The sequence below is a fragment of the Varanus komodoensis genome, unplaced genomic scaffold (genome assembly GCF_004798865.1).
Source record: "Varanus komodoensis strain SLA01 unplaced genomic scaffold, ASM479886v1 scaffold87, whole genome shotgun sequence".
In the NCBI taxonomy this organism is placed as follows: Eukaryota; Metazoa; Chordata; class Lepidosauria; order Squamata; family Varanidae; genus Varanus; species Varanus komodoensis.
The window spans coordinates 440826-466128 of NW_025336565.1; the positions used below are offsets into that span (position 1 = coordinate 440826).

Consider the following 25303-nt stretch of genomic DNA (forward strand, 5'->3'; position numbering starts at 1 on the left):
GCTACTGTGCTGTCTCATCCCAGCTGTGTGAACAAGCCGTGGCTTTTTACCACAAACAACACATGAAGAGGGCCCACGGTTTGATGCTGGGTTGTGAACTGTGAGGTCTTCATCACCACTGCTCATTTTCTTGGCTGGGTTCAGACAGCATGATAATTCACGTTTCAACAACCACGTGGCCTGAACACAGCCAATGTGGGTGCCCTCCTGCAAGCAGAGCGAGGTGCCCTCGTCTTGCTCAGCCCCTGGCGGTGGATCAGGACATACCATGGCAGCGACAGGGAAGAGGTAGGGGTGGTTACAGCATTTCTTCAGATCCATCATGATGTTGAGTAAGGACACCTGGTTTCCGCCACCACGCGAGTTCAGAGCCTCAAAATTGCGGGTCAGGATATATTTATAGTATTTCCTGATGTGGAAGCAGGAAAGGATGGGAAGAGAAGAACAACAAAACACTAGCTTAAGAAAAATACCATAACTTGCCCCTTGCAAGAGCTTCATGAAAATGGGAAGAAAATGCAGACACCGCCACATTGCATCAGTTTTGCCAACTTACGTTAAGCTTCCGGTAAGTTATGTCTAATGGTTGCCTTTTATAATCTCCCCTCCAGGTGATCTGGAGAAAGAAGCCAGGAGTTTCCCTTCCCACCAGACAGAACCATTCTTCCAGAGAACCTAGAAACCCTGAGCTTTCTCCAACCTGCTCACCCCCACTCCCCACCCCCACAGGCTAGTCCACCCCCCTTTCCTAATCCACTCACGCACAATCCTTGCTGCCACCTGGAAGGGCATACCATGACTCCCCCCCCCCTCCGCCCCGCCACCAAGTCCTCCATGGCATGCATGGCCTATGTGAGAAGGTCTTGAGGACCTTCTGCACTATCATCTCCCCGTCCCGCCCCCAAGTCCTATCCATACTTCTGCATGGGGCTGAGCTCCACCCGAACAATGAGCTCTGTCTTGGCTGGCATGTTCTTGAAGACATCAGCCTTGAGGCGGCGCAACATATGAGGGCCCAAGAGATCATGGAGTTTTTTAATCTGGTCCTCTTTGGAGATGTCAGCGAACTCTTCCAGGAAACCTTCCAAGTTGCTGTAAGGGAGAGAGGTGGCAGTAATTAGGCTTATCTCTGAAGGCATTTCATGCAAACATTGACCTGGGGAATCCTATTTGAATAAGGATCTACGGCAGCAGTAAGCAACTTATAGCTGTCCAAATATTTTGCCTTCAACTCCCATCATCCTTTGCCATCGGCTGGCCAAGGCTGAAGGGAGTCGGAAGGCAGACATCTGGAGGTCACAAGTTGCTCACCCTTGATCTACAGCAAAGATGAAGACTCAGGCTGTGGGGAATGGCCAAAGAAGCCGTTTGAAATCTGCACGCTCCACCTCTTGCCCTGTTTCTAGCCAAATCGTATCAAAGCTGTAGCTTTCTCAAAGTCCAGACCAAAGGATTTTGTAATTGCATTTCCTCATTTTAAATCATCCTCAGTTTTAAGAACATAAGAAAAGCCATGTTAGAGCAGAGCAAAGGCCTCTCCAGTCCAGACCCCTTTTTCACACAGTAGTTAAACGGATGCCTCTGGGAAGTCCACAAGGAGGACAGATGCTCATTTGCTCTTTCCTGTTGTTGTTCCCCAGCTACTGATTTTCTTAGCTAAAACACTGCCAAGGTAATACTGAGGCAATTTTGAGCACTGGTGCTTCAGTTACAGTAACTGAAAAATCCTAACCAATTATTTCCATGACTTTGGGACAATAACCAATGCCGCTCAAACTCCTTGACAAAAATTTTCAGATTTTTTATTTTACGTTTGACACATGTGCGAAGCTAAATAATCCTGTAATGTCAAATCTGAGATGTGGGCAGGATCGTGAGATGGTTGGGTGAAAGAAGTACCAAAGCTACCAAATATGCAAGGAAGAGCACCTGGCGCTACAGAGTTCTTTTGCTAGTGCAAATGTATGTCATTACAAAACCAAGAAGAAAAGCTTCCACCCTGAGAAAGGGAAGAAATGTTTGGAGGATTCTTTTACTTTTACTTTCACTTTCTAGGCCTTCAGGCTTGCCTTGGAGGCAAAGCAAATTGAGAAAAAGTCACCCCCCCTCCCTCCCCACCACAAAAGGTTCACGGCCACTGGAAGCAGAGGTCTTTTTCTGCATCAAGCTGAAATTCTGCAGGGCCACCATGAGCCAAATAAGTTCCATTTGGAAGTGAGCAAGATGCCAGAATGGTAGTGGCATGCAGGTGTGGCCAGCAGAGGGAGACATTCTGTTAGAGATAAACGTTCCAGAGGCTGAAAAGCACATCTGTCAGATCTTCCAAACCAGTGTAAGTGTAAAGCAAAAAACACTCCCACATGTTTCCTTCACAACTTAGGCAGCAGGCCGTATAATGATGAGAACATTAACTGATTATGAAGAAGGTATTTTCTTTGACTCCGAGGAAACTAAGCAGATGTTATCTGAGAGCTACCTTTCACAACAACCCTTTGTGCCGACTAGCAAAATATTTACTCCCTAAATGCCTCAAGCACAGAGGCACTGCCTGGAAAAATAGGTAGAAAATCCACCCTGCTTCCAAGTTGTCTCTGCACCAGATGAGGGCACAGATAGAAGCAAATCTGGATATAACACCAGGGAGGATTATGGTGGACCGGAAATGCAGCCTGGAGACAGATGGGCAAACTGGACGTCATGTGAGCACCAGAGGCAAGAGGCCGCAAGATCAAACACCTCTAGCTCTAAGACTGATAGGCCTCTACAGCAAGAAGGAAAGAAGTGAGGAGATGGCCGTACTTGAATCTCTCAGGAGTGAGGAAATTCAGCAGGTGGAACAGCTCCTCCAGGTTGTTCTGCAAGGGGGTCCCAGTGAGTAGCAGCTTGTGGTCGATCTTATAACCGTTTAACACCCTGAAGAACTGAAACCAAGAGCAGCACAGGAGTTAAAGGGCTCTTAGCCTCCATCCCTACCCCCACCTCCTCACCTGAGGAAGATCCACAGATTGCAAAGAAGCAGGGCCCCTCTTCCCACCAACATGCTCTCCTCACCTTCGACTGATTGTTCTTGAGTCGGTGAGCTTCATCCACGACGAGACAGGCCCACCGGATGGATGCCAAGGCAGCCTGGTCAATGGTGACTAGCTCATAGGAGGTAAGGAGGACGTGGAACTTCACCTGAGCTTCTCTCTAAGAATGAAGGAGAGAGTGTATAGCAACCATCAGTTCCATTTTCTGTACGAGGCCATGACCACCAAACAAGATTGCTCCTCTTTTTAAGAGGAGGATCAAAGCTGGGATCAATCCCAAATTCAGATGCCCCGTAATGCATTGCAATGCAACCCATAATGCATCTTAAATCCTCCCTTGCCCATGCTGAGAAAGGAAGGGAGAAGAGGTCGTAACCCCCCTAAAGGGTTCACTGCAGCCTTTCTCAAGCTGCCTATATCCATCACATGAAGACAGACTGTATTCTAGAAAAAAAACAAAAGCAAAGCAATATATATCCTCACACAGTGCTGTTACACATGGCCCTCCTTGTGGGAGAAGTACTGAGCTCTTGAGCATTTTAAGATAAACTGGCATGGGGGAATTGCGGGGGGCTGAAGTGAAGGGGTTAACAAGCTGCCATTCAGCTCAAACATTAGAGGGCAGCAGAAGCATTTTTACCACAGTCAACCTAATACCCATGGCAGACCCCAAAGTGAAATGCTGCTGCCGTCACGTAGCATCAAGAAGCCCGCTCCACTTGCCTTCATCTTGAAGGCCTTCTTTCCGCCCTTCATGGCATTGTCTTCAAAGGAAAACTCATTCTCACGGATGATGGAGCGGCTGTCCTTGTCCCCAGTGTAGGTCACCACGTAGAAATTGGGTGCCCACATCTGAAATTCTCGTTCCCAGTTAATGATGGTGGACAGTGGGGCGCTGACCAGGAAAGGCCCCTTGGTGTGGCCCTGGGCAGAGAGAAGAGGGAGAGCAGGGAAACGTGACTGAGCTGGACTGCACTTTCCTGTGTGGCTTCGGAGCTGCAAGAGGCTGTCAGCCGCCCTGACGCAGCCTGACGCAGCCATGCCCGGAGTCCTTGCTTTCAGTTCCCAGGGGCTCAGCGAGGCAAAGAGAAATCCATTCATAAAACACCAGCTGCCAGAATGAGCAAGGTTCTCCTGTGGCTTGCCGAGATCACTGACATGCAGCCAGCCACAGCAGCTGTTCACACAGAAGTAACAGCTGTTCACAGAAGGACCCTGCGCCTGGGGCTGATGTACACTCCTCCCACTGCCCATTCATTAAGCACCAACTCTGTGCTAGGCGGAGTACAGAATACAGACAGTGCGCAGGAGTCACTGCCCAAGAGGCTTACACGCTACCTCAGACAGTACAAGACAAGGCCAGGGCGGCGGGGGCGGGACACTCCCCCCACTGCAAATGTTATGGTGAGCTGGCTGGGGTAGATAAGCAAAGTGGGAGCTGGAAAGAAGATCGAAGGTCATTCCAGGTCTAGCCCATGCTGGCAGAGGGGGAAGTGTAAGAGCCAGCAAGAATAATTCAGGCTTAGAATTTTTTGAGCTATTCAAAAGGAAGGCTCTGTTAAACTAGGAGGAAACAGAAACCAACTTGAGAATAACCTATTAGCTTCCTTTCTCAAGAGACACCAAGTGCCTGCAATAGCCAAGGCAGATCTCACAATAAGCAGAGGTGGAGACCTTGTAGCCCTCCAGATGTCTGGCCTACAGCTCCCAGCAGCTCTAGCAAGCATAGCCAATGGAGGGATGATGGGAGCTGCTGGCTCAAACACCTTGAGAGCCACAAGATGCTCACCTGTGACTAAAGGATTCTCTCCTTCTTTTCTCTTCTCTCCTTTTTTCTACCTTTGTCCCCTTTCATCTAATTCCAGGACAGGAGGCCAGCTTTTCTTCATCATGCTAGAGAGAGAAGTGTCTGCATGAGGAAGAAACAGGACCGCCAGGCACAGAACGTTTGGAAGCCCCAAGCAAAGTGTCACTAGAGCATCAGGAAGGGGTGCGCCAAGGCACACAGACGTTCGCTTTTGTGGGGGAGGGGCTGATTTTGCAGAACATGTGCCAAAGGCTGAACTACCCACCCAAGCCAAGAAGTGCCATTCCTATCTCACCTCCCTGTAGAGCGAGTACAAAAAGACAATGGTTTGGATGGTCTTGCCAAGCCCCATCTCGTCGGCCAAGATGGTGTCTGTGCTCTGGGCCCAAGAGAACCGCAGCCAGTTGAGGCCTTCCAGCTGATACATGTGCAGTGTGCCCCCTGTTGAGGTGATGAAGCGTGGCTGGCTCTCATATTTCACTGTTGGCTGCAAGGAAAAGATGTGCACGGAGAAATAAAGCTGATGCACCCGGGACACAGCAGCTGACTCCTTCCTCAGCACATCTCCCCCCCCCCCCCCCCCATGGCCAGAAAGCCCTCTTTGGATCATGAGCCATTTAACCTTTGACATGCAAAGCATGTGCTTAATCACTGAGCCATGGCTCCTCCAGTCGGGCTGGAGCCCCTCCTTCCACTTTGACTCTCCCACCTCTCCCTCCCTGCCCCAAGACTCAAATATCCATATGATCATAGCTGTAGAACCAGCCCATTGTCAGCCATCTCGGCAGAGCTTACATCATTGGTGGGGGAGTTTGGTGGGTCCTCCGATGTCAGTTCCTTTTTTTTTTTCTTATACTTTCTCGGCTGGGCAGGGTCTTCGCCCATGATCAGCTCTCTAGAGAAGAAAGAAAAAACAGCTTCCTCCTGTCTCACTGAAGAATCTCGGGTGTCACTATTATTATTTAAAGTATCTATAAAGGGCTTTTCTGTCCACAAGGACCCTCAAAGCAATACGTGATTAAGAATTAATTAAAGCGAAACAATAAAACCACAATGTAATAAAGGCAAGAAATAATATTAAGTAAAGCAAGGCTGCTGGTGTGGTCCAGAGTGTATTACTGGACCTGAGGCAGTCCCACTTCGCACTGCTCTAAGCTTCCCCTTTGCACTTTCCACGGAGGCCATAAAGCTGAAATATAACTCTTTACCTATGAAGCCAGTAGGCCTGTTTGGCATATTCATAATCAGGAATTGACATCTCATCCTCCTCCCACGTAGACTGGTCATAGGAAAGGTCACGCCATTTAACCAGGTAGTGGTAATTGCCCTTTTTGTCGATGCTGCATGCAGAAAACACGTGACAGAAAAGAAAAGAGTACCACACAAAACATACAAATGGGACTCTCTTTCTCTGTCCCACACCAGTGGGCACGGCAAGGAAGCTGGTGGGACTGAGGAAGTAAAGGCCACAACAACTAAGTCTGTGAAACTGCATGTCTAGACAACAAAAAGTTAAAAAAGGGGTGGGGGGAAGAAATAATTTCTTCCAGTAAGATGAACTCTCCTAGAGAAACACACAGAAGACATGTTAAATCAAACCCATGACGTTCTCTGTGGCAGGGCTGGGAAACGTTTTTGGGGAGGGGTCAGGAGGGGTCACTCCACGGGCGCCACCTGGGCCTTCATGGGTCAGGTGAAGGCAGGGGACGTGGCCATCACCACCCTGCCACCAGAGTTTCGCAACCTCCCTAGAAATGGGCAACACACACCCAAACACAAAGGCAAGCGGACCTGTGATTTATAACTCGGTGGATGGTCATCCAATCAGGCTTGATGCCATAGCGGTAGTATTTCTCCTCCATCTCAGCATACAGAGGATCCTTGTTCTTCCTTTTCTCACTCTTGCCGTCATCATCACCAGAACCGTAATCCAGTGGTGGGGGCTCGTCCATGTCATTTTTCCGCTGGTAATTCCTGTACATCACGAGGTGGAAGATCTCAAGCTGGGATGTGAGGGGTGGTGTGGGGCAAAGAAAGAGGAAGGACAGGAGAGAAGTGGAGTAAAAGGGAGTGAGAACGCGAAGTGAGTCCAGAGCAAGAGCACCTCTGGTTCTGCCATGGTGCTGCAGTCACATACCTTAAGGGAGAACATAAATAGGGCACCATGGTGACAATCCAATCCTCAGCATCTGGTAGTCAGAAGCAGGTAAGACACAAAAGTTGGACTTCTGGCTAGCAGCGGCTACAAGCACTGACAGACCTACGCATCATCCATCTTACTCTCCCAGTTTGGAAGCCCATGTGTTAATACAACATCGGATGGGGTCAGGCCACTGGTCCGATTTACTTAGCATGGCAAAGGCTCTCCAAGGTCTGCAGCAGACCTTAGCTCTCCATCCTCCTGCCTGAGTCTACACACAAGCCAGCCTTGCAGGACTGTCTCAGAGCCATCAGGCTGCGGTGCTTCTTCCCCGGCCTTGCCATTCCTGACATGGTACATCCCCTTGTTGATGGCACCTAGTCTGCAGAGGGCAGCCACAGAATTACTGCTAGGAACGGTGTGCTCACGGCCTCCACAAACAACAGGGGTATGGAAGAGGTGACCATCCCTAGGCCAAAGGAGATGGAGAGAATGCTGACCCAGAGGTACAGCAGCAGAGGTTTTACTGAGTTATTCACGCTGGAGAAGAGAAACGAGAATTCAAGCTGCCCACAGACTGAGTGATACCACACAGAACTCCTAGAGGGATAAGCTCTCTCAAGTCTGTTGCAGCAAAAACTGCAGAGTCTTGTGGCACCTTAAAGGCTCAGACACCTAATATGGCACCAGTTTTTGTGGACTACAGTCCACTTGTTGAGGCTCATGGTGCTATTCTGAATTACAAGCGCACACAAATACTCTGGGGGGATGGGGGAGGGGCAAACTGTACCAGCAAGATCAGACAAAAATGGAAGGCAGTGAGAATCACATAATTGCAGCATTCCACAAAGGAGTTGTTGCAGATAACATGCCAGTCCAAACACTTCAAACCACTCATACAGAGGTGACTACAGTCTTTACTCCAGTGATGCACAGGCTCTTGCATCCATTGAGCACCTCCGATAAGGCAAGGGATCTTCAGCTACAGTGCTTTCGAACAGCTCGGGCCTACCTTCACCCACGTTCAGTCAAAATTGTACCTGCAATTCCTTTATCCAGGAGCAGTGCCAATAGGACAGGCCAACCCACTTAACAAAGAATTCACGCTCTGAACGGCCTTGCAAAGACTTCGATGGTGGGTCATCTGGGTTACCGTCAGATGGCAGGGGAACAGCGACTGGGGTTGGAGGCTCCCCCCATCGCCAGTGAAGAATTTTCTGTACACGGCCCTTTAGCATGGGACACTGGGAATGGGAAAGAGAACTGTCAGAGACCAGGGAAGCCCAGCCCTTCATTAAACCCCTTGCCTGGTAAAGAAACAGGAGGTGGCCGGCCTCTCTCTCGAAGTCCAACCTCTCCAATTCCAGCAGGGTACCCGCTCGCCAGCATCCTCACCGTGCAGCGGGGGCACAACCATTCCCCATTGGGGATCTCAGGAAGTGGTGGGTTGAGGCAGTGGATATGGTAGGAGGAGATGCAAGCATCACAACACAGCAGCTCGCCACCGTCCTTGCAGACACGGCAGTACTCCATGTGATCATCCTCCTCCTCCTTCTCGCCATCGTCCAGCTCCCCTTCATACTCCTCCTCCTCCTCCTTTGGCTCCCACTGCACCCCTTCCTTCTCCTGCAGGCAAGGGACACATGACAAGCAGAGAGAAAGAGAGAGCTGGATGCTGATATGGGGGTCACGCAGGTAGGAACAGTTGGGGATTTAAAACAAGAGAAGCCAAAGCCTATCCCACAATGGTTTTGATGCATTGCAAGCATTTGGGAGTTTGCTCTCACACATTCTCTGTAACTGAAACGTAAATCCATGCAAGAGTCATTGTTTTGAAAGGGCATTTGTCTTGAGAAAAGCGCAAATTACTCTGAAGAATTAAACTCAGGATCCTCCAAAGAGATCCAGACACTTGCATCCAGCAGAATCTGGCTCTTACTCAGCCTTAGAATGGAATAAATCTCCACTTTCTCTTCATTAAAGGACTAAACCTTAGTCCTTGATAAATCATTTTGAAACCACAAGGTATCCGGATGGACAAATCTTAGTCCTTCCTCCACTAAACCCCAGCCCCGCCTCCTTGTCCCTATGCACACAGCACCACCAAGCCCCACTTTTTCTACCAATCCTAACCCAAGCACTACATTAAAAGTACAACAATGACAACAGCAACAACAATAACTAGTCAGCAGCTAGAACCACATAAGTAAATAAATGCAAATTCAGTATTTTCGCACAATCTATTCCAGCTGCAGAATGTGCATTTTCTGATGAAATTTTGGTTTTATATTTTTAATTAAAGTATTCTGACTCTTAAGCTGGAACAACAGGCGGACCTACATCAGAGGCAGGGCTACAAGAAGATAGCTTCTTCCCTGGAAATGGGGAGACGGGGTGGAAGGTGCTAGTGTGCAGAGACCAAGGAAGAAAGGTGAGCAGCTTACACAGTGGGGGCAGCTCCATTTGCCCTCGGGGGCCTTGTCTAGCTCCGGATCCAGGCACACCAGGTGATAAGCTCTGGGACATGAGTCGCAGAGGATGATCTCCCCGCCCTGCTGACACACCTCACAGTAGTCTTGGTGGTCTGTCTCATAGCCGTCTGCCTCTTCTTCACCAGGAGCTGCCGGGCCAGAAGTGGAGAGAAAGCAGAATGGCATGAGGGTACTTCTTCCCTACCTCTGGACTTGTGCAGCGTACCCTGTTGCTTGAGCTGGGGTGGGCCTAGGGTTACGGGTCACTAGCCACATTGCATTTGCCATTCGTCCCAAAGGGAATCACCCAGTGGTGGCAACCACCTGCTCACTGCAAGAAGTGGGGAAGAGACTGGGCAGTACTGTTCTACCGCTGAATGGGTGATTAAGTGGGAGGAAAACCTGCGAAAGCAAAAGCTCTGATCTCACACACTTTGATATTCTCAGGTCATCAACAGCAAAGTTAAATCATAATCATCAGAAGACAAAAATGTGTGGAATGCACAGGCTTGTCCATAAATCTGTGGCAGCAAGCAAATGACCCAAGGAAAAGAGAAGGGGGTAAAGGCTGAAATGCTATGAAATTCCTTAGCTGTGTAAAGGCAGGAAGCTTGAAAAAAGGGCCTCAGCAGCTGAGTGAAGTGGAAAGCCTTTATTTCTTGTCATTTCTTAAAAGGAAGACTAACAGGATTGCCTCTTCATAGCCCAAGTGCAGATAGGAGTTTGTGAGCACACTCAACCATGCTGTGGCCCAAAGCCAATGCACACCTTTTTTCTTCTTCCGTCCAGGCCTGCCCCGCTTGAGTTTCTTGACCCTCCCAGAACTGTCTGAGCGCACAGAGGAGCTGTGAACACTGGAGTTGTCAAGGTCGGATTCCTCCTCTGGTTCTCCCACCTCGTCACTCTGAAACAAATGCTGTACATAACCGGAGCGGCCCTCCATTAGGAAAGGCCCATACAGAGACAGAAATGAGGGGGAATGATGGGAGAGGAAATGGCTGCCAAGAGCAGGCGGGGTTGGGACTGGCATCCAAGGGTTGTTTCTGCCCCAAAGCAAGCACAAAAAGGAAAAAGGAGGCAGCCTGCCATGCAATCCTCCTCAGTTATGGCCCGGGCATGGGACTGGCTGAACTTAACAACACTTAATACAGAAAACATGTTCCTGCATTTCATGGCAAAGAGGGGCAGGAAGAAAGAAAATGGAGATTATCATAGGAACAAGCACACCTACAGTCATACCATGCAACCCATAGTCTAGTCCTGTCCACTTCCACACTTTGTAAGAGAAATCTCACAGCTGCAGAAGTGGGGAGCCTTGATGGCTGCAAAGGCAAACTGGAAACATGTGCAGACAATGCATTATCAGGTGGTATTTCCAAAGCCAAAGGGGCAGCAGGTAAGGATCACCAGTGGCCAAGCCTCTCTCCTTCCCCATGACTAACAGAAACACAATAAAGTATGCAAAATAAGCAAAGGAATACAAATCATGAATTTGTATAACACAAATCAGTCACAGAAGTTAGCTCATTTTGGCATTATGAAATTTGAAACTATCTCTCTCTCTCTCTCTCTCTCAATTGCATGTGGCACTTCCAGTCTTGCCTATTTGCCCAGGAAATATCCAGCCATCAAACTTTTCCCTACGGCAAGCCCAGCATCAACATTCATACCCCATCCCCATCCCCAAAGAGTGATGGACCTTACAGAGCTGCTCTTCTTGCGCTTGCCACCGATCATTCCCAGCTTGATCTTCAGTGGTGCCATCTTTTTCCCCTTCATCTTCCGCTTCATCTCTGGGATGCGAGGGCTCTTGCTCCGCTTCTTGTGGCCTGGGCCTTTTGATGAAAGAGAAATGAACTGTCATTTGCTTTTTGTCTGCAGGAGAACTGTGAGCTTGTGTGGAGCTTCAAATTAGCAGGCATACGGCAGAAACTGGAAAGAGATCCCAAGAATCATGCTACCAATACCAAATTCTGAGAACCCATGTGCTGCTGTTTTTCAGCTACAATCTATAATGCCCCACTCCTCTCAAAAAGGCTACCCTTGGTGGGGAAACTTGACAGGATAGAAAGCTGGTGGCCCTGAATTCTCTGGGATGTATCAACTTTCAGTTTTCTCTGGTGGAATCTTGTATGGTGGTGTAAAGAAAGTTGGAGCCAAGATCCGTGGGTCTCAGGTGAAGATCTGCCAGATGAAGCATTCTCCTGAAGAAATGTCATGCCCTGCGTATCTTCATTCTCAGAGAAAACTGGAAGCCCAGCTCCCAGCCCCACTGCTTCAGGCAGAGATGCTCACCCCAGCTCTTGACCTCTCCAGTTCAACCAACTCAATGCTAAGGAAGCACGACTTGTGGCACGCACCCCTTTGCTCTAAATTGCTAGTCCCCATTCCCGAGAACCGTTGTTTCTTAACAGGGGATACAGGCCTGGCCTCTACAACAAGAAATAAACCAAGCAAGCAGTCTTGTCCAATGCATACCTGAACAAATACATTCTCCAGGAAGGTGCAAGGACTCCTGGCACTCACCTTTGCCTTCTTTGGTTTTGGCTTTGCGGACTGGAAGAGGCTGTGGAGGAGGCTGCAGAGGTGGTGGTGGCTGTGGCTCAGGCGAAGCAGTAACAGCCGACACTGCGGCCGATACCTGTTCAGCTACTGCAGCGGCGGCGGCAGCGGCGGCAGCAGCCACTGCTGCTGTTGACCCTTTGAAGGGGTTATTGGCACTGAACTCCCGCCATTTGGCTCCCATGATAGTCATCATTTTGGACATTGGAATCTTGGGGTTCTTTTTGGCAATAAGAGGCCTAGGAGTGGGAAAGGAAGCAAAATACCAGTTGAAGCCCCCTTGGCTCAGTATGTAAACTCCACAGCAACACTCTTTATGTCTTGTAAGGAAGATGCCTTGATGCTCTTCTGCACACTAAGTTACTAGGCTGTTACGGATTCTCCCAGGAGTTCTGGTGCTGTGACCCGCTCTTCCTGAACACTAGAATCTAGTCCAGGCCCCCTGACCATGCAGTGCCAACCCACACAGTTTTTTCTTACCTCATCCTAATAACAGAATAGAGCATAGAAAGGAACAGACGTTTCCACAAGCTACTGATTTTGTACAAGGAAACATAGTTTTATTTTCTTTTTAATGAAGGATGAGATTAGAAGATAGGACAGGATGACACAGCAGCACATACACCTGAATGACATTACAGAACCCAGAAGTCATCAAGTCCTGCCTTCCAACCCCTACCCTGCCTACCTATTGTTATCAACTGGAGCAGACCATCCTGGATTCAGGATGGGAATCCGGAGAAGGTGCCAAGCTATTAGAAGGGTCAAAATTCCCAAATTGCCTGCCAAGGCCAATGAAATAAAAGCAGAGAAATATTTTGTTGTTTTAAGAGAGAAATATTTATGGCTTCATTCCAGGGTCTTTCTAATGATGAAGAGTTGCTAGAGAGGAGTGGTTCCGAGTAGCAGCAGTAATCATATCACCATTGTTCCCTGTCAGCACAGTAATGGACTATTTCTGAAGTATCTCCATGCATTAGGGACCCAAGAATAATGATTTTTTTTAAAAAAAAATCCCTTTTAGTCCTGAAAGTTATCCATGTTCCACACAAATGATGGCAACAAGGAGGCAGACCAACATGGAAGCCCCATACAGCAAACCAAAGCACTATACACAAGTCACCCCTGCCTGCCCCTCCCTCAAGGAGTAACCCTGTGGGCCAGCAAGGCAAGGATTACAGTGGCTCAGTCCTCTCAGTGCTTATCAGTCTCAAGGGATGACAAGAACTGCCAAACTGGAATAGGCCAACACTGTTTAATCCGACAGAGGCCAACGCCACACTCACTGGAACAAAGCGTAATGTTGCAGTACAGGACTGGAGGCAACAGCTCTCTGACCTCCCCTCCTCCTTCATCTCTCCATTCCCCCCAGCCAAGAACCCTGGAGCACAAGACATCCATCATTTGCAATAATCCTTGCTGCAGATGCTGCGTCGTCTTGATCTTGCTGCCCCCAACCAGCCTGAGTACTTCATCTGCTGTCAACACACAGCACTAGTAACCAGCACGCTGACGTTTGATCCAATTGGGGCTTGAGACTACAAGGACCTCTGGGATTTGGCTGGCAGACATTCACAGCCTTTGTGCCTCTGTGCAAGGGGGAGATACATGAATTTTCATGAGACTGACAGGAAAGCCATGCACAGGGCTCTACAGGGGTTAATTTCCAGCAAAGCCAGTCCTGACCCAAATGTGACTCTGAACTCTGCCAAGAGTCACTGCTTCTACAAGCTTCTGCTTCCCACACCTGGAAGGCAGGAACTCCAGTGGCCCACAGCAGGGGGCTACTCTGAGGGCAAAGGCTGTAAAAAATTTTGCAAATGAAACACATGCCCTATGAACAGGTCTGTCTCATCATATTTGACATCACTGACACTGCACTTCCTGCCCATGGGCAAAGACCCTGAAACCATGCTCATTTCAGCCTGGCCCACTCCTGAGAGTTCATGCATGGACCAATCTAGTATTGCAGTCAGAAAGGCTACGCTTGTAAGAACCTAAGTTCCTCAAGTTGTAGAATCTTGTCGCAATCCTGGCTTTTGCAGTTGCACAATGAGCTCATAGAAGGGCATGTGCATGCACACAGACACACTCTAAAGAGAGTGGAGGGAGATGTGGGAATTCAGCTCAGATATGAAAAGGATGCTCCCTGTGATTTGCCAAAGGCGTTCCTGCCTGTGCCACATGCTCCAGTCTTATTTCCTGGCTCTACATTATGTCACCCAACAGGAAAACTCCAGGTCTACTTGAAAGTAACACTCCATGCATGGAGAGGATGGAATGACTGAGCCTTCGCTCCTACTAGAGACACACATGGCTACCCCTCCCAAATCCAGCTGTTCCTTTTACCATTCCCTCCCAGAAATTGGAGGTCTACCTAGGAACCCCCTGAACCAAGGAGTCCTCTTGTTTCCTGTTAGCCTATGTCATCTTAGCAGGAATCAGAAGAGTCACCCTGGCCAGCTTCCACTGAGGCACTTCTGTGTGTGGGCTTGCATACCTGAATTGTTAAGCTCCCGCACTTTATCCAAAAGGAAGGCCCTCATAAATCCAGAGATAACCCTTGTAACTCCAAAGAAAGCTCAGCAAATTAGAAGGTGGAGAACTACTCAGTTCAGACAATTCTCCAGGTTGTCCTTGTAGATGCTTTTCCCGACATCCTTTCCATCTGCTCTCATGCTGAATCCTGACCTGACCTGTTGTGATACACCTGTTTTATTTATTTAGCATCTATCTATCCATCTATCTTTTTATCCATCTATCACACTGTATACTGCCCAATAGTCAAAACTCTGCGTTCTTCATACCAGTTTAAAAACAATTTAAAATACAAAACGCATTGCTTCCTCAATGGAAAGATCCCTTTGGCTAACAGCAGCTGAGGATGACAAGAGAGAGAGGAAAATTAAAGAAAGAAAAAAAAAGACTAACAGCTAGATGAAAAAAACTGTAAGAGAAAAATATGAATAAACACTCAGGAACTGAGAAAAAACACTGTCCATGAGGATGAGAAAAGTCTCCCTGAGGCAACCACAATGACAGTCAAAGAAGAGCTGAGAAGAAAGGTGGGAACCGGCAAGGGACATGCATATCAAGAACAAGGGGAAGGGTTCACCCGAAGATGACTTCTCAACTAGTTTCCTGTGCAGGCACAGAGACTACAAGGCCGACTGCTCAGTTCAGACAGTCCTCCAGGACACCGATGCCCTTCCTCACTTCCTTTCCATCTGCTTTCATGCTGAATCACAGTGTCACTTCCAGGCTTCCCATGACATCCAAATTGGCAAGTTCTAATTATGGCTAACGCCACAACGCATGACCAGAAGAGGTTTTGCAAACTTTGATTTAGCTCAAACCATACTTTGTCCAATCCAGATGTCATCACAAGCTACAGTTAAAACAACCTGTAACTAAACAAGGAACTGGCATGCGAGAAGAGGAGGTAGAGGAAGGGAGAGAGTATACAAGATACACGCCCAAGCCCTGATTTGGAATATCATCCAAACCTAGCCACTAAAAAGGCTGCTATGCAAAGCCCTGCTATGATTTCATTTTGACAACTGCGTTTGACTTCTTAATTATTGATGGTCACCACAACCCATAATGCATTGCAGACTATTAAGGGATGCTATTAAAGAAATATGAGCTCTTACTTTAAAAGGGAGGGGAGAGAGTAAGCATCTGCACTAAACGGGGAGGGGGAGTTGGAGGAGTCTGAATTTATTTCATTTCAAAATGCTTTCCAGAAATAGGCGGGGCTCAAAGACAAAGACGGGCCTGAACAAAACAAAGCAGCAGCAGCAGCAGCAGCAGATCTGCCCTGCCTTGCATATGGAGAGGGACTGGAAAAGAATGTGGACACGGAGCGGGAAACAGCGAGGCAGAGGTATGGGTAACAGCAAGCTAAAAAAGCCCAAACCAATGCCACTAGTTCAGACGGCAATACCATATGGGAGCAATTCTACAGGGAAAAAGACATGAGGGAGAATATTAAAAACAGATCAAGAGGAAGGGGGAGAGGAAGGGGGAGAGGAAGGGTCTTAGGGGTAGGAGGGAGGGAGGGGAGGGAGGGGCAATGTAGAAGGCAGAGATGGATGGGTACAACATGGCAGAGGCACACTGCTGTGGACCTGGGGAAAACTGTGCAGCGTATCTCACCATTCCTCCTGCAGAGAATTTGAGACAAGATCCCTCGAGAAGTGTACCCCAAAGACCGCAGCCTGTGATAACTCAAATTTTTCAGTTCTACAGTCAGTCCAGAAAACCTGTGCTACCCTTACCGTTCTCTTCCATTCCCCCATCATGTTGCTTTTTATTTTGGTTGTTACACTAGTGCTTTTTTCACTATTCCCTCTGTATTAGCTGAAGCTTCACTCCACACTTCACATGCTGCTCATTTCCCTCCACCCCTGACTTCAGGAATTAGAAATTTTGCTCTTGCCCATTCCCAAAACAGTCAAGCCAAACCCACGGTGGGGAGAGGGTTCGGTGCTATCTTCTCTTTCATTGCCCATCTAACCCAATAGCTGCAAGTTGCTACCCTCGAGCGGGATCGGAGGGATGTGGGGGCGAATAACGCAGCAGGCCTGAAGGGGGTCAGCAGGCACCATCTTTAGCATGCCCCAGTCGTTCCCCAGTGATGCGGCCGTGGAGAACAGATGGCTGATTCAAGTAAACAGAGGCTTGGTCCAAGTCCCTGGGGCCCGCTGTGACAGTGTGGCCTTGGGCGAGTAATCCTCCTTCAGTCTGACTGACTCCACAGGGTTGTTGGAAGGATAAGGATGCGCCAGGGACCACAGAGCACTTTGCACATGGAAGTGTTAACAAAGCCATCCGTCACTGCAGCACATGGGCACAAGGGCAGGTACACAGACCTCCGGAAGCCCCGACTGTGCACTGCACTTCCAGTATGCCACGACCCCCAGGGCAGAGAAGAAGCCACAAGAGGCACATGAAAGGGCGCCAAGGGCCGCTCAAGCAGAAGCGCCGTCCTGCCGGTCCTGAGGGAGCTCTCGTTGGCTGATTCCAGCAGCGGCGGCAACAGCAGGGGAAGACGGCAAGTTGCCTCAGGTACAAGCAAGCGCCAAACAATTTAGAGCTAATTAGAGTCAGACCGAGAGCTTTACTCCCCTAAAGCCCCACTAGCAAGCCTGTTCCCTGAGTACCTGGCACAAGTCACTGCCTTGATTAAATCTGGCAAGGCCCAAGTGGCCTCGAGATCCCACAAATGCTGGTGCTGGATCCCCGTCATTGGTCATAGGGAGTTGCTGGCGGCAGAGTGCACCTCTACCCGCCAAGCCAAGGCAGGGAGATGCTGTGCAGCCTGCCAAGGCCACTGGCTGCTTCCTCATAACTGACATGAACGCAGTCGAGCCTGGACTGAGTTGCAGGCTAGCGGCCAGATAAGCCCTCAGGTCTGTGGATGCAGACGCAGGGGCTATTTTGTGTTCCAGCGCTTCCGTTTAGCAAGGCCATGAGCTCAGACAGTGATACCATTAACTAGCATTCAGCGCCTACATTACAGACACATGGGCTTTCTGTCCCACCACACTGCCTTTTCTGCCATCCACTACACAGCCAAGAAAAAGAAACTACATTTGCATCATCTAGCATTTCAGTCTACCAAACCATTTGCAGCATTGTTAGACAACAGTAAGTATAAGGGAGCCTTTGGGCTGTGAGGCAGTATCAAAATGAAATACATACATACATACATACATACATACATACATACATACATACATACATAAGAGATGAATGAATGACTGAATGAATGACTGAATGAATGAATGAGCCAGAAGTTCTTCTCCTCAAGAATCCTTTCTCTCCAAATATGTGTTCATTTAGGAAGAGTAGGGCCTTCTCAGAAAGCAGGGCAGGATAGAACTCGGGGGGTATCTTTCTTATGGGAAGAAGCGGAGATGGGGAAAATGTATTCCTATGTATACATAAGATTGCTTAGTATGTGGTCCACCTAATCAGCAAGTTATAATCTGTATATTATAGCTCACTGCCTTGAGAGGACTTTGTCCAGAAAGATGACCACTAAGTACTCCAAATCTTTCTTCAGGCCAATGCCCTCCAAATGTACTACCTACAGTTCCCATCACCTCCAGCCAACCATGGAAGGCATCAGGTTGGGGAAGGCTGTTTTAAATAATAAACAAAGCACATACATGAAAATTAAACACTGTTCACAAAACTCAGTTCTCCTCTCTAAACAATGATTAGGGAAGTACTTTTTGCTGTAAATAGGCAAACCTTGAAACCCAGCATTAGACTCTTCTTCCCTCCTGGAATCTAGATAAACATCAAAGAACCCACCTCATGAATTGGCTGAAAGCTTTGTAATTCGTCAGGGTGTGATAGTCCTCCTCAGTGAAGACATGATCAACATCTTCCAGCCCCCAAGTCATGAGCAGCTGAGCAGAGGACTTCTGCTCCACCTTCAGAGAAACAAAATGTTCAGGTTATGTGGAGCTTCTGCAATCCCCAAAGAACACTCTCTCCCCTGAGTGCTATTACTGCATGGTACCATGGGAGGAATGTAGGGATACAGGAAGCACAAGACTGGAAACACAAATGTGCTGTGAGAGGAGGAGCTGAAGCATGCCTTGACAACTTAAGCTACCAGGTTGGATGCATCAGGCGCTATGTGCATGTTGGAGCTTTCATCCCCTCACACTCTATCAAGTTACAGACAGTGACATCTTCCCCAAGGAAAGCGTCCACCGGGATTCTGTGATGTACCTTGTGCCACTGCCAATAATAAACATACAGAAATTTCACCAGCACCCCTGGAAACACAGCCCTGGCCAGCAGGCTGAACAGGGAGGTGAGAAGGACATCAGAAGGCTGCACTCACAAGACTATATGACAGTGGCAAGGAGCACATTTGCACAGCTCTAGGAGCTGATTATGAGGCAGACAGTCGTTTGATATATTGGGGGGCTTTTTTCAGTGTAGGCTGAAGTGTGACTCCACCTTTAATCCAGGGAAAAAACACTGCCCCCCCCCCCCCGGTATAAATAGTGCAGGAGACATTACTTTAAGACACGGATGAGCAACCTCTTTCAGCCTGTGGGCTGAATTCAATTGCAGAGAAGCTCTAAGCATTACAGGGGTGGAAGGGACAGGGATGGCAAACGGGGCAGAGCCAAAAATGCCAGCCTATTTTAGCTGAAAGCTCTTACTGCCAGTAATTAAGTCTTAGGGAAGGCATTTCACCCATTTAGAGTGGGGAAAAAGCTAGGAAACCAGCAAGTGATCAGTCGTCAGGGCAAGAGCACACCACCTGGCCCACCATACTGATAGCCACACCTGCTTTTAGGCCTCCCTACACCATCAGCAAAATATTAAAATGTTGCCCTGAAGAACTGCAAGGTGGAGGGGGGCATTTTGCTTCTAATTCTGCTAGATAGCCTCACAGAGTAAAGCCTGCCAGAAGCAAGCACTAGACCACAGTCTCAAGGCTTGCTGCCCACCACAGAAACCTGGGTGGTTTTTTAAATCTTCCTCAGAGGTCTCTCTGCCAGTTGCAGTAAGGCAAAGGGTGGGCATTATGTGGCTTCAAGGGTCATGGCAACCCAGCTCTGGAAATGGTCTCCTCAAGGGACTCACTAGGAACTAAAAATGTTTTAATAAATAAAAATAAATAAATAAATAAATAAATAAATAAATAAACTAAGCTTGAGGTCTTTTGCTACCAGGTGAAGGACTCTATATAGGCCAAGCCTTTTTAAGACATCAAGTTCCATACCACTATAACTGACTTTCTGCCTTTGATTTGCCTTAGTTTTGTCTTGTTTTATGGATTTGTATGTTGACTGTATTGTTTTTATTTTTAAAGCAGGAGCCACCTTGAAAGCACTTCTGAATGGAAGATAATGCGATTATAAGCAATTAAACAAAAAACAGAAAAAAAGGATTTGGGCCAGGGCCACTGACTTCTACCATGATAAATTCCCATGAATCAGAATAGTAAAAAGAGAATGGAGTGGGTGCTAGCAGAGAATGTGGTGGAGTATAAGAAACTCTCTGTCTATAAGCTCATGTAAGCATTGTATAGCTCTGAATTTCTCACTGTATCTGTCTACCATGCACACCCTCCCTAACTCAGGGTAGAGCTGAGAAGGTTGTGCATCCCATAACACTTTGGAATTATTTAAAAAAGTCAGTGGAAAGGGTGGGAGGTTTTCTCCCCACTGTGCTATCATTGCCTAGTGGAGAGGAAGGAGTATTGAAAACATGGGTCATGTACAATCGAGATATGCTAAAGACTATAGAATGTGGGGCTTTTATAAAGATTTAACAGCATTTGATCAGGTGATGCTTAAATCAGATGAGAAAATGATTAAAAGACTATATAATTTCTTACTAGATAGGAGAATGGAAGATGAACAGGTTAAGGAAACTATGATAACATGGGCACAAAACTTTGGATATAATATTGAATTAGAAAAATGGCAAAAGCTGTGGGAGAGAAATATTACGGTAACATTAGCAACTTCTTATAAAGAAAACCTGTATAAAATGTTTTATAGATGGTACCTGTCACCAAATAGATTAGCTAAGATGTTTCCAAATATATCAAATGGATGTTGGAAATGTAAACATAAATTGGGTACATAATATCATATGTGGTGGACTTGCAATAATGTGAAAAAGTTCTGTACATAAATGTAAGTACAAAAGCAAGTACATAAATGGCTTGAGGAAATGTTACAAAAATCCTTAGCTTTTAAACCTGAAGTTTTCTTATTAGGCATTACACCTGTTAATATTAGTAAACAAGAAATGTACTTGATTTTACATGCAATTACTGCAGCGGGGATTGCATTTGCTCAACACTGGAAAAGTGAAGAACCACCCACCGATGAACTGATCCTAAAAAAGATCTTGGACTGTGCAGAAATGGACAGATTGACTTTGTCATTGAAGGAGAAAGAAGATACTGATTTCTATCAAACTTGGGACTCTTTTTATTATTGGCTAGAGAAACAGGACTTCGTATAGATTTAAATATGTTTTTAAGTTATCATAAATAGAAAAAAATGTGGGGGCTGACCCAGCAGGTCCGATGTTTCTGATGATTGATGTTGTTTTTAGTTTTCCTTTGTTTCAGGGTTATTTTGAATAAAACTTATTATAAAAAAAAACATGGGTCATGAACAGGTTCTTTCTGGGCCACGGTATCAGCGTGAAACCCGTAATACACCTTTTCTGTTCCAACCTACCAATTCGCCAACTGTGCACTGAGAGGAAGGAAGTGATTCTCGTCCAGACAGAGATGCTTTCTCCACAGGCTCCCCTACCTTTGGCTTTTGCACTCCATCTTCTTCTGACTTTTTCCGCCGTTTTGTCTTCTTCTCCTTTTTCTCCCGATGCTTTCTTCGCTTCTTCTTCCCCACTCCTCCATAATCACTGCCACCACTCTCTGACTTGGCCCGATATTCCTCTCGGTCTGACTCAAATTCATCCTCGCTAACCTACCAAGAGAAAACAGAGTAAGAGGACACTGCAAGTGAGATCATTAGCATTAATTAATGACAAGACTTCCTGCTGGGCAGAGAAGTCCAGTGCCAGGAGAAGAGTTTACTCCCAAAGTAAACAGACCGAGATTTCTGTGAAAAGTAAACCCTGAAGAAGTGATTAAGCAAAATGTCTGGCAGCAACCTTTACAAAGCCTCTGGGGAGGTTTGGTCACTGACAAGGAGATCCAACAGTTTCTATAACTGGTGCATGAGAAAACTGGTGACATGCACAAACAACTGACTTTCATCCAAAACCAAGAAAAATTTGAGCAGTATGGCTGCTGGCTCTTGTCTGATCCCGGTTAAAAATATGAGTTATTTTTGCTCTTCCATCAATCTACCATACCTTTTAACAAGGAAAGAATCCCACCTTTGAAGGGCTTGAGAGTGGATATATCAGTACCAGGTAATTCCATAAATCAACTATCCAGCATGGAGTGGGTTGAAGGGAGAGGTAGTGAGAGCCCTGGAATGGTACCAAATTCTGCCATTTGTTCCTGATTGGCTCTCTCGTACTGGAAGAACAGGAATGAGACCTATGTCTCTTGCTGCAACCTGACTTCCCATATCATGGCTGCCCCATCAGCATCACACACCTAGAAGCAACAAAGCACCAACACCATGACACATGCACACACTTATGGAAAGGATTCTAGTCACAGAACTTACTAATTTTTTGCGCTTCCTGGGTTTTCCAGGCTTGTTCTCCTTCTGCTTTTTGGGTCCTCGTTTCTTCTTCTTGATAACAAGAGGACTCTCTAAGTTGCGCAACTCCTCCTCCTCGTCTGAAAATAAAGGGATGGGGAGAAGGGGAACAAAAAACATCAAAAAAAGAAAGAATTCACTTGTCTGCTTTAACTCTTCTGAGCAGCTACAGTTCCAAGCTCACATGCTGAAGCAATTACACTCTCTCCTTCTCGCCTCCAATCCTCACAGTGCAGTAGCTGCCAGCAAGTCTCACCACTGCACTGAAAGGGCCATGCTATGAAAAGATCTAAGCGCTTATGGAGTTTCCCTATGGTCGGCCTTACTCAGGCAGGCTTGACAGAGTGGGGGTGGGTGTTCTTTTTACTATGATTACTGTTCTGTTTTGTTTTTACTCCCCCTCAGTCAAAAGAGCTGCCATCTGTTCCAACACTCCTGAGACAGTCACAGGGCACAGACTACAATCCTCCAAGGAACTTTCACAAAGACCTTAGCTCATTTCACTTCAAAACCCACTTGAAGCTACAAAGAGATGCAGAAGGCTGGCCATTTTAGCACGAGAAGCTAAAATCACATATAATGCACCGACTAGAAAGACTATGGATGGAAATATCATACTATATTAAAATATAATTTTTAAAATGTTTCAAAATATGTATCTTCACAAGATGGCTTACATACACAACAACAAAATTACTGTTTATTGCATTTCTATACTAATAGTTAGAGCTCTGTGGGTAAACTGCAACAGTTATAAAATAGAACAGCAATACAACAAAAATAAAAATATAAAAATACTAAACTAGCATAAAACATCAACATATTAAAAATAATAGCAGCAAGCAAATATAGACTCAAACAGAGGCCCATAAAATTATACTAATGTAAATAGAAGCTATGCAGAGAATAAACTGAGAAAGAGCACTGGCAGGGTGGAAAACTTCACTTTATTCTCACAGAAGTTTCACTGAGAACAATACTCAATACATGGGAAAACAGCAACATGTAATGTTGTGGAGTATGCAAACAGAACAGAAATAAGGCTTGTCTGCCTGAATACACTCTAAAAACATGGCTAATAGTTGGCACCTTTGCTCATCTGAATGCGGCCTAACACATCAGGTTCTTCGCGTCCTGCTGTGATGACCCAGTGATACTGCTCTGTCAGTCTTCCTAGTCAGCACAGAAGAATGCCCAAATATGGCTGGGAGCCACAAACCATTCACCCTCTGTTCCTTCCACAAACCCCAACATCGTTAATTCTTCTCTCTTTCTGTCTCCTTATCTTAGCTTATAAATTTTAAGGAACTCTCAGGGGAGGCTTTGCCTGGCAGATAGTTCCTGCTATCTCTCCTTGAAGATCCTCCCCAAAGCATAACCACTTCTCCGAGGCTCCATAACACCAAGAGGTGAATGGCAGATCTGGGACTTGCAAGAAGCATGCGAATACAGTAGTTTTAGCCTGGAACCTGCCCCGTGCTCTAGGAATGGGGCAAGCTAGAAATTTTCCAAGTCTAGCTGGAGGTTGATTGTCATAGACACACAGACATTGCACTGTGTGGCAAGTATAGCAACAAGGCTTAACTCCTTAATAGGAGTCACCTGGGCCAACTCCCCTCTCATTCACACTTCTTGTAAATCAGAAGCGACTCCACCAGTATCAACTGAAATTACTTCAGTATATTAAGACAGAGGAGGGACCATTAATCCTCTACGTTTTCTCCGACAGCTTTTCAACCTCCTGCTCCCCTCAGTGTGCAAACGAAGGCTCTATCTACAGCAAGCTGCACACACAGGCTATGCACGCCGCTGACTCGTTAATATCACAGGACAGCCAGCTCAGTGGTAATTAGACGCTCCAGAGCCACTCTGCCCCCTTGAGCGATTTCTCTTGTCTTGCCAGACAAGGCAGGCGGAGAAGAGACAGAAGAGTCTCACTGTTAACCTGGCTGTGATTAATGTGGGACGTAACCCCCTAAGTGTCAATGCTCGGAAAACCTTTCTCCAAATTAGAAGAACCAATATGTCAGGTACTGTCATTGTTTGTCCAAACCCTGTCTAAGACTGGACAACATAAACCTTTGTTATGTTTAAATTGTTACTGGCCAATTACCTTCCCCAAAGCCAAGCAGCTTCTGGACAGGTGCACATACAGTGCACTGAGAGTCAGGTTTGAACCTAGTGAGGTTGCAGAGCACCGAATCATAGATGGAAGAAACTGAAAGGCTATGAATCTCCTGAAGAAATGGTTCAGATCTATCCCAAGTTCAACTCTCAACTCAGCCATGAAAGAGAGAAGATAACCATTTCTCGGTTAAATTTTTAGCCGAGAATGCACTGAGGTTTTATTGTATTGGGGTTTTACTGTATTGTTATTTATTGATGTTTTGTGAGCTGCCCCGAGGCTTTATTGCGATGGGGCAGCATAGAAATGTTTTAAATAAATAAATAAACCTCAGTCCAACTCACTGTACAACCTTGATTGCTGCATGCATAAATTTAAGGATGGAAAGTTATTTGCATGTGGAAGCACTTGTTCACTAAACAAATGCCATTCCTGTCCACCCCCCCCCCCCCCCCCCAACAGGCATTCACATGCTCTGGCTACCATATTTTAACATTTCTACCATCCAAGAGCTAAGATGGGTAACTGGCTTAACTCTGGAACAGGCATGCCCACTGTGTGCCTGCAATACAGAGGAAGTCCCTTAACCTCAGTTCCTCATAATGAGTCCAAGGACAGGTCGGATAGGAACATGGTTACTTTGCACCACTGTTGAAACTAGAACCTTGACTGCTGACTCAGGACACCTTTATGTGCTCCACACCCACTGGAAGAAAATGCTGATGAGCCTTAAAATAAATAAAAATAAATGCATCCTACAGCTACTGAGTCACCTGTTGGGTTGTGTTTTGTCTCTGAAAATCTGGAACACAGATTATGCTGCTCTCAGGCTTCCATCAGCATGACCAGCTGGGGAAAAGGCAGATTGAGAGAAATACAGGTACAACTGTCTCCTGCTAAAGTAGAACCCCTCCCACATTCCTGCAGGTCA

The 25303-nt window shown here is 46.8% G+C and overlaps 1 protein-coding gene across 2 annotated transcripts in view; it reads right to left on the bottom strand.

The window, feature by feature from the left end:
- CHD3 (chromodomain helicase DNA binding protein 3) overlaps positions 1 to 25303 on the bottom strand; it is a 55639-nt gene that overhangs the window by 19798 nt on the left and 10538 nt on the right. Inside the window, exons 2-19 of one of the 2 annotated variants that reach the window (XM_044417166.1) lie at positions 22212 to 22327; positions 21324 to 21497; positions 18334 to 18455; positions 11974 to 12248; positions 11152 to 11282; positions 10216 to 10351; positions 9421 to 9596; positions 8372 to 8602; positions 8017 to 8220; positions 6628 to 6839; positions 6045 to 6176; positions 5632 to 5731; positions 5132 to 5323; positions 3753 to 3953; positions 3052 to 3189; positions 2800 to 2921; positions 919 to 1092; positions 268 to 409 (exon numbers count right to left, since the gene is read on the bottom strand). In XM_044417166.1, coding sequence (XP_044273101.1) covers positions 268 to 409; positions 919 to 1092; positions 2800 to 2921; positions 3052 to 3189; positions 3753 to 3953; positions 5132 to 5323; positions 5632 to 5731; positions 6045 to 6176; positions 6628 to 6839; positions 8017 to 8220; positions 8372 to 8602; positions 9421 to 9596; positions 10216 to 10351; positions 11152 to 11282; positions 11974 to 12248; positions 18334 to 18455; positions 21324 to 21497; positions 22212 to 22327 — 2978 coding nt within the window. Of the gene's footprint in view, positions 1 to 267; positions 410 to 918; positions 1093 to 2799; positions 2922 to 3051; positions 3190 to 3752; positions 3954 to 5131; positions 5324 to 5631; positions 5732 to 6044; positions 6177 to 6627; positions 6840 to 8016; positions 8221 to 8371; positions 8603 to 9420; positions 9597 to 10215; positions 10364 to 11151; positions 11283 to 11973; positions 12249 to 18333; positions 18456 to 21323; positions 21498 to 22211; positions 22328 to 25303 lie in introns of both variants that reach the window. The other variant, XM_044417164.1, reaches the window with a different exon arrangement.